At 40.0% G+C, this 9,486-nt stretch overlaps 1 protein-coding gene across 1 annotated transcript in view; it reads right to left on the bottom strand.

Annotated features, from left to right (window-relative positions):
• NCKAP1 (NCK-associated protein 1) overlaps positions 1–8,677 on the bottom strand; it is a 58,296-nt gene extending 49,619 nt beyond the window's left edge. Inside the window, exon 1 of the mRNA XM_009078668.1 lies at positions 8,528–8,677. Within this exon, the coding sequence (XP_009076916.1) occupies positions 8,528–8,677 (150 nt within the window). The remainder of the gene's footprint in view (positions 1–8,527) is intronic.
• Between the last annotated feature and the right edge of the window lie 809 nt (positions 8,678–9,486).

The following is a 9,486-nucleotide window of genomic DNA, read 5'->3' as shown; positions in this document are numbered from 1 at the left end:
CAAGTCAGGTCTCCAAAGTGTTTAGTAAGACTTATGTTCTACCCAAGCCCTTACACACAGATCATTCACACGGAAACAGACATCTGAAAACACTAACATGCACATCCTCCCGTGCCTTCAGGAATTCAGCTCCCAGAGATGATGAATATTATCCTCAGCCTAGCTGGGAATCCTCTCAGTATAGGTGAATATGCTCCTTCCTTACCCTTTCCCATTGTTTGTTAGTTAGCTAACATTACACTTGAAACAACTGCAATTCTTCCTACCCATGAACTACACCAGACTGATTGATAGGTAAGAAAATGTTGCAAGACCTTAAAGGTATCCTTCAGTCACATCAAAATTCCAGCCTCTTCACAGCTGCACAAGCCTACCTACATGGACTGAATAGAAAGAGGACAACAGCTCTCCCCTACTCCACAGCAGCTCAGCTCCTTTCTAAGAACTGGTATTGACTGATTACTAGCTGCTGTTGCATCAATAGTTTTCATCCACACTGTTAGCTGCATTCAGCATCCCATGTAAAACAGTCTACACAACCTAAACCTCTCCTGAAACAGTGAACAGACCTACGCAGCTTAAACTCACTACAGTTTACTCTAGAAAGCATACAAGAATGAACATACAAACCCCAGTCCTAGCACTTCCACCCAAGTGTGAAAGTGTGGTAAGGCACATAACCACAATTTTCCGCTGTAGAGAGAACAAAGACATTGAGGGCAACAGTCTTAGAATGCAGACAAGAAATGTAGCTTTTGCTTTCAACAGTTACATTAGTCAATACAAAATCCCTTGTCAAGAACATCGTGGTAGAACACAGAAAGATCACTTGGTCATACACAGCTCTCTAGTATTCACATAGAATTTTGAGCATCTGCTAAAAATGGCTCCATTTTTGTTTTAGCCAAAAGCATTACCCCTTTCTCAATCAGCCTCAGATCCTGCTTTTCCCCCCATGAGGGCTGCAATAACCTTTCTTCATTTCTCATTTAAAAAAGAAACAACCCAGAATGGCTGCATTTTTTTGAGCATTAAAAAGCAATTCAGGATTTAAAAATGCTCTTCCTAGGGCAGCATTCATGGAATACAGCTCTGACGCTATGGGATTCCAGCTGCTTCAGCCCCGAAACACTATACTGAAAGAATCTCCCAGCAGTCAACTCTGAATTCCTTTGTATATTACTAAACAGCTGTCAAGCAGCTATGCTGAAAAAGATGATGCAAAGCTACTGTTAAAGACTAATTTAAGTAATTAAAAAAATTAATGGGCTCAGGCACTGGATTTCTATCAAGTTACACGGCATTTCTTTCCTCAGCACTTTAGGATTGTACCCTGCTATGATAAGCTCTCAACTAAGTGAACAGCCATTCTGTGCACTCAACTATTACCAAGAACAACATGATTTCTACAGCTAAGAGGTTCACTACTCACAACACTCTTTAGCTATCATATGCACAGCTATCAAGCTTCACAGAGATCAGACACTGTTTAGCCATGCCTCACCAGGCCACACGTTTTGATTTAAAGCAGCATTTTCCCAACTGCCCTAAAGAGGTAAGTAACTATATTATTATTTTAAACAAAATCCAGACTCTCTTCCTCACTTGATGCCATTAGGTTCTTCTATACTAATTTCACTTTGAAAATAAAGAATACCACATATCTTTACTTTCTCGGTTGTGCTCACTCAGAAGCAATCAACGAGAACACATCCAATAGTAAAAACCTGCTTAAGGCCTCTATTCAAGTAGCCTCTAAAGAGGAAAGCAGAATCCAGTTCAACTGCCTTTGGCTCAGAAGACACTGACATTAAGCTGCAGCAAAGAGACCTTTTGCCCCAATACTGTTACAGCTATCACTGCAAAAATCAAAGCTTAACATTTCACCTCGTACTTGAGAGCAGAGGATGTTGGAGGAGAACAAAAAGACATCCATCAACAAAATTACCACGTATGTCCAGCTGAAAGGACATGAATAAAGGGAAGTTTTATGTTCAAGTATAATCACTGTCAGCAAGCAGTGCCCCAAACGTGCATTTAGAACCTCTAAACTTCACTCACTCATGCCTCAACATAAACCTGTCATGTGCCCTTGAATATTGGGAGATATGACTTGAGTTACATGGTGTAGGATGGTAAAAAAAGCCTAAATATTTTACTCTATTATAGAAACACCTTTTGTAACTGTTATTATTTTGGTCTCTAAGTCCAACCTATCCCAAATTATTAGCAGGGCTGTCACCCAATGAAAGAAAAACAGGGACATTTGAATCACTAATTTCCTATTTTAATCCCTCAAACCTCCTACACCAGCAGATTATCATAAATCATATTTTGCAGCAATTTAACATGTGTTTATTACCTCAAGAGATCTCAATTTACTGTTACTGCAGACCTGAGATGAAACACTGCTGAGCACAGTTCCACTGGACTGTGACAACATATACTAAATACCTCACCTTCAAGTTTCATTTACACATCAATCTGCACTAAAAAACTGTGAATTTAACCAGGAAATTGATGAAATTTCAATGGCAACAACAGCTATGTCATCCCCTGAGTTAGCAACTTGCATTAGCAAATGGAAATACTCTAAAGATTTCTCGTATTAAAAAAATGGGAAAAGCTCCTTTATGTATGTGACTTCACCCTAAAATGCATCTCCAAGTTTGCATGCCTGGTTTGCAGCTATGTATCCTTTAAATTATACTAATAAAAGGCAACGAAACATTGCAAAAGACATGTTCACCACTAACTCTACTTTTGCAGGATAAAACTAATTCTATATTCTCTGTTTCTGCCATGCATTTAAACAATGAGATTATCAACTGACAGCCTCTAATTTCGAAAAAGCAAAACAACTGAGAAGGACAGAGGTGAATAACCAATGAAGAGCTGCTCTGAACAGTGGTTCACACTACATTTGCTTTATTATCTCTGGTCAAAATAATGCTTGGCTGTATTTTAGGTCTTGTGGAAGCTTAAATTCATTATTAAACAGGCTGGTCCCAGATAAGCTTTGAGAATGAAGCCTTGTCCCTCTTAACTTTATGCAAAGAGATGCAAAAATTAGTCAGTCACATGTGGGCAAATTATCAGAGTGTAGTTCAATTCTTTTGATGGCTAAAATGTAACTGTCCTACACCAGCATCACTGGGGTAATCTTGTACCAAGTAAGTTACATTAGTGATATTTGCAGTTACATAAGTGATACTTGTACAAGAGGCGAATCCGAATTTTGATACATAAACTATGCCAACAGATTCAGCTACAATCAGGAAGCAGAAGAAATTATCTATTTAACTAATTTTTGGACATAGCCAAAATATGGCTCAAAAATGTTAGAAATTTAACAGCTATTGCACTTTTCATTCAATAAGGAGCAAAAGTCTGAAAGATAATATACAATCACATTAATTACAAAATTACAATTAAAGGTGTTCAAAGTCAGCCCAATGTTTCCTACAGCTAAGCAAGACATTTTCCTTGCTATTAGTCATTATTTGGTGTGTTGAACCTTAAAGTATATACTTTACTTTAAATCTTAGTGTATGTCTACTCAGAGATCCAAATTTTAATGGTAAAATGTAAAGTCACATGAAATCAGAAGGCTAGAAAGGACCTCAAGAAATTGCCTACCCTCCTCTCCTGTTCCAAAGCAGGATCAGTATTATCAGTGATGCTCCTGGGAGATGTTGGTCAAATCTTTACATACAGGTTGCCAACAGGCTACATTCAAAAACATTCTCACACTCTTTTCCAATATTTAATTTAATTTAATCCACTACTTCTTGAACTCTGTGGTCATACTGAATTGCACAAATGATTCCCCTTCTTCTACAGCAGTCCTAAATATGTAAAAACTTGTCCATTTGTTAATTTACTTGGAAAAAAACTTCCATTTTCTTAATGGGTGAAATCTCCTGCAACACCACCCATCCTTCTAATTACTCTGCTGAAGACTTTCTCCATTTGGTCCACATCTTTGTTGAAAAGTGTGTTGGATCAGGTATACCCTGGATTAATCTCAATGCACTACTTAGATATTCCTCAGATTATCTTGCTCACACATTTATAAGACCTCATGTCACCCCTGATTCTTTTTGCAGTTCAACTTAGTTGGCTCAAGTTTGCCCTGGCATGTCCCTAACCTTTCCCACCTATTTTCTGGAGCCTTGCTATCTCATTACTTCTCATTTTGTACTTTAAATTCCACTAAGCACATAATAGCTTACAATCATACTTGCCCAGCCACCGGCAAGTTTGTTAGACCATACCCACAATTTGTTAAGCTCAAACTGAATTTCAATTAGGTTCTGTAGCTTCTCCCAGCTTCCTCCCCGTGAGTTTATTAAGCACACTGTAGCTATCAGCTAGGTTGTTAATGCAAAGAGTGACTGGAACCAGAGGTAAGACATGCCCCAAGGAGCCCCTGCTGATCTGCAGGCTGACAGGAGATCTTCACAACTGTTCCCTAATATGGTTATTCATCTGCTTTCATTATTACAGCTTCATCCAGACTGTACTTCCTTAGATTGTTCTTGAGAACAATCAGATGAGGTCATGTCAGCAGCCTTCCTAAGCTCAACATGTAATGCATCTACTAAGCTGTCCACACTAGTGACCCGTCGCTGTGCCGATGAGAGAAATGCACTGGGTTTGACACTATGTGTACAGTGGTAAATTCACATTGTCCTCGTGTCTGAGGCACCTGTTTAAGCACTTGGTTCTATTAATCAAGTATGGGGCAGGTGAAACACAAAGAAAAAAATATTAGTCGCACTGCCACAAAGCTTTCCTTAAAATGCAGTTTATAAAATAACATCTTAACAAAAGAAAGCAAAGCAATGGGAATGTTCTAACCATTCTTAATCTAAAACGGGAACTGTTACAACTTTTTAGGTGTTTCTCTTCTGCACACAAACTTATAAATATCTTGCAACTGAAACTGGATGTGGTTCTGTGTCAACACATGGCAAGGCAAGTTAACAGTGATGGGGGGGCAGGTAATTCATATTTGTAAGGCAAGAAACAAGGCAAAATAATTCTTTATGCAAATGGATAAACACACTTGGCTTTCTCTCTGTATTTTTTAGAAGATATTGTGAGATTTTTTTTTTAATTGTATTAGAAAGTCTTATTGTTTCTTTACAAATTCAGCTGCTTTTCTGAGTTAAAAAAAAAAAAGGTGATATAGTCTCACTAGTTTGTATTTGCTTCCAGAGCAAAGGAATTTTTTTTATTGCCAGCACTGAGAGCTTGTTTGGGGCTTCCTCCTTTGATCATCTGTGGGACAGTATTCTAAGCCATTCCTTCAAGATCACAGGCACAGACATATAGTGTCATACTAACCTTTAAAGAACTGCTGACATCTATGGAAGCAATACTGCCCCACCCTAAGGCACTTCCCAGTGACCTGAAGACATTACTTTTTCATTCTGACACCAACCTCACAACCCAAACCTGGATTAGTGGCAAGTTTTTCCTTCCAGCTCAAAGCTCTGCACTCCAGCACAGAGCTCAGTGTCAAAGGGGTGATCTAATACTACATCCTTCCAAACTACAGAGCTCTGCAGATTGGAAATTTCTCCAGAGTCTTCCAGTCATCTGAAATATCTCCTACTTTTTCCTGCAGTACACTTTATTGACTGGTTTTATTAATCAATCAATTGGCTTTTACAACTCTCCAGAGAGATGTTTAGACTTTGTCTTGTCCTCTCCAGTCCAGTTTCTGAGCTTTGGGATCTTTTGCTTCACTCCAATCTCCCAGGGAGCACAAAGGCTGGTGAAATAAGATTTGACCTCTATTCAGCCTTGGCTTGTACCACAGGAGACCTGATGCAGTCCTCCTCTCTCCCTCTCTTGCTCTTTTGAAAAGAGTACGTACTTTAGCTGCTGCAGAGAAGAAAATATAGAGGGAAAACAGGAAGCACTCAGTCTTTAAAAAGTGGTTAGGAAGTAACATCTTCAATATAGGTAAAAATCCAATATTCCCACTATTACATCTTTAACAAACTAACTGACAATTAATGATTTTAAATCTGTCTTCATACCAAGCTATGTGTTACTCACAATAGACTGGGACACATTTTCAGTTTGGAATAGTAAATATCAAGTCAGCTAAAGCCTCTGCAAATATTAAGTTCCTTATCTATGACTTCAGTTATGCAGTTCCTATGTAAGAACTGCTTTAAGATACTAATTTTTTAGATTCTATGCAATCATATGAGTTGGGAAGTAAGAAGAATTGGTTTTCTTAAGGACATTTAAAGAAAAAACCTTGCAAAGGTAAAACCTATACTGTGAAGAAAAGAACACTGCTAGTAAAGCACCTCATGCTAAGTAACATCATGTCTGATTAACATATACTCTAAATAATTCAAAACTTGAACTTTCAGCCCCAGCAGCTCTGTTGACAGTAGCACTGCTTCGACACTCTTCAAAATCACACTCCCTTGATTTGCTCTGGCTACATCTATACTTCAGGTACTTCAAGATGAAATCTTATTGTAAACACTTCCTGGTAGCCAAGGCCTTTGTAAACAAACTAAAGACAGGCCCACAGAAAACAAGATTATTCCTCTGCTGCCACCACTCAAACAATACACTGACTTGACAGCACTAACTGCATGACACAGAGCTTACCCACACAAGTCCTGGTCTGCTCAGAAAAGCAACCACGAAATCCAAGCCTCACCCAAGCCAGGATGGCACGAAAAACCCCTGCTATCTTTGATTTATAGAGGTGTAGTGGTTGGCAAGTAATGACAAAAGAGCTACAGGGTAAACAGTAATAGAATTGCTAGCCTAGGTAACTGAGGATAAATTCTTAAAAAGGAGAAGGAACAAGCCAGGAGAGAAACCACAAGAGCAAGAATTCCAAGTTCAGGAATAATACTGGTCCCAGTGCTGAAAGCAGTAAACACTTATCCTTCAAAACAACAGCAACAAAACAACCACCTCTGTACAGATCCAACCTGAGTTTTGTCTCATCATCCACTATTACCTTAGTAACTCCACTTTTCCTACTTTACATGTCGGTCTCAGAGGCAAAAACCAACATACACTCAGACACTCCATCTTAAAAACAACAGACTTCGAACTGTTTCAAAACACAACAGCAGGCAGAAGGTCAGTAAACAGGAAACAATGAACAATTAACAGCTAAACACAACGACATCAAAACTGAAATTTGTATAGGAAGATGAAGTATAACGTGTGTAAGTTTCTTTTAACAACTTCTGTGATTCTTTGGGAAGTCAAATTTTCCTGCTTTCCTTCTAACAATCAATAAAATTCTTAATCCTTGAAAAATCTCTACTCTAGGCAGCATCTACAGCACTCTCTAAGGCAGCTATGAATACTTCAACCTCTCACTTCCTCTTATTAAAATAAGCTTTAACCATTTCCTTTAACCGCAAAACCACATATTGTGTGTTATCTCTAGTAACTTGAGTTTCGATATCATCTTCAAGCTGCGAGAGAAGCTTAAACAGCAGTTTTGGAACTGATTGCTTTCAGAGAGGGGGAAAAAAGGGGGGAAAAACAAAATAAAGAAAAATATAGTGTTGCAAGCAGCCAGCTCTGTTGCAGCTGGGCTGAAGAGAGACCCACAAGAAAATACAGTAATCCATACCCAGACTTCTGGGCTCACCATCAGAGCTAGCAAGTTCCCACGTCAAGCAGTCCTGACTGCAGCTGAAGAAAACAACCATTTGAATCACAAATCACCACATGAATACACAGAGTTGCGTCTGGGACATCTCCAGATTTCCAAACTACACATCACACAACAACCAAGCTACCTGGTCTCACCTCCTCTCTCTCTCTCTATGCAAGACCTACGCAATCTTGGATTCAGTTTTTGGCATTTGAAGGGAAAAATGCTGTCACCTCCAGTGCTGATGCTCCCCTACAGAGAGCCTATCCACTTGCATCACTTCACTGACAGAGTAGCAGAAGCTGCCACCATATGGGCCAATGTGCTCAGGACTCTGCCATCCAAACATACCAAGCAGAAATGTGTCTGTGGGCACTGGACTGCTTCACAGGACTAAATGTGCCCACATCAGAACACTGGGAATTAAGACAATCTGGACTCACAAGGGCTATGTCAAGATGAGGTTTAATTTTTGCTGCCTTGTTTCCTGTCCCCCAAAACAGGGTGGGAGGGAAATTCCCTCACTTGTCTTTCACCTGGTATATTTCTCTCCAAGAATAACAAGCACACACACAATTTACTTCCCCATTTTGATGGGTTTCCCCATAAATAGGGAATTTCTGTTCATTAAAAGTGCAATGAAATTTTTACCATTCTGAAGCTGCAACTGCAAACTAACAGGAACCTTTCACAAACTCAGAATGCTTTACTTATGTCAGTGAAGATTTGCAGAAACACTCAAGTGCACCTCAGACACTGAAATGGCTTTGTATGAAGACTGACTTCTGAATACTTCAATCACTTGGGTTTGGTTTTTCCTGGAAAAATACCTTAATTAAAACCAACATTGGACTTGGTAATCCTTACTTCTTCTGCAGCACAGGTCTCCTGTATGAGCAAAATGCTTGGACAAAACACATCCTTGAGCTCAGATCTGTCAGGCAGGATCACTCCTGACAGAAACCTGGGTCCAGAAGTCAGAGTGACCAAGTAAGCACCTAAAACTTCTTCTGCCATGGCACCTGAATCCAGCATGGGAACAGCACTGAGATTTTAACAAGCTAAACCTACAACAGTGTGATTGCTACTTGAAGATAGTAACTAACATTTTCTTTGAAATAAGAAAAGCCTCTCAGAAATAACTGTGATCATGGCAAAGCAATAAAATCCTAACTAGTATACCAGAATCACAGATTCGATCATGTTGGGAAAGGCATCTGAGACCATCAAGTCCAATCTATGAACTAACACCACCATGTCAACTAGACCATGGCACCAAGTGCCATGTCCAGTCTCTCCTTAAACACCTTCAGGGATGGTGACTCCACCACCTCCCTGGGCAGCTCATTCCAGTGCCCAGTCTCCCTTTCAGAGAAGAAATTCTTCCTAATGTCTAAGCTAAACTTCCTCTGGCACAGCCTGACACTGTGTCCTCTTGTCCTGTCACTAGAGGAGAGACTGATCCCACCTGGCTACAACCTCCTTTGAGGTAGTTGTAAAGAGTGATAAGGTCATTCCTGAGCCTCCACTTCGCCAGGCTAAACAACCTCAATTCTCTCAGCCTCTCCTCAGAGGATCTGTGTTCCAGACCCTTCACTGGCTTCACCTTCATTACTGGGAGTGGGCTGAGCTGCCACACACATTCAGACGATGTAACATACATTAGGAAAATGAAGCTGGGAAGGACACAAGTACCAGGAGCAGGGGATGGCCATGAACTACGTTCTTGCATCGTGGGAAGTACAATGATTACCTCCAAAGGAGAAACTAAGCGAGCACGGGGGCGTAGCCTGTCCACACCGAGACCTGCAGCTTCCTGCACGGCC

Source organism: Acanthisitta chloris, unplaced genomic scaffold, assembly GCF_000695815.1.
Source record: "Acanthisitta chloris isolate BGI_N310 unplaced genomic scaffold, ASM69581v1 scaffold36780, whole genome shotgun sequence".
NCBI classification, from domain to species: Eukaryota; Metazoa; Chordata; class Aves; order Passeriformes; family Acanthisittidae; genus Acanthisitta; species Acanthisitta chloris.
Note: the sequence above shows the minus strand (reverse complement) of the source record. Positions and strands in the feature narration are given on the sequence as shown.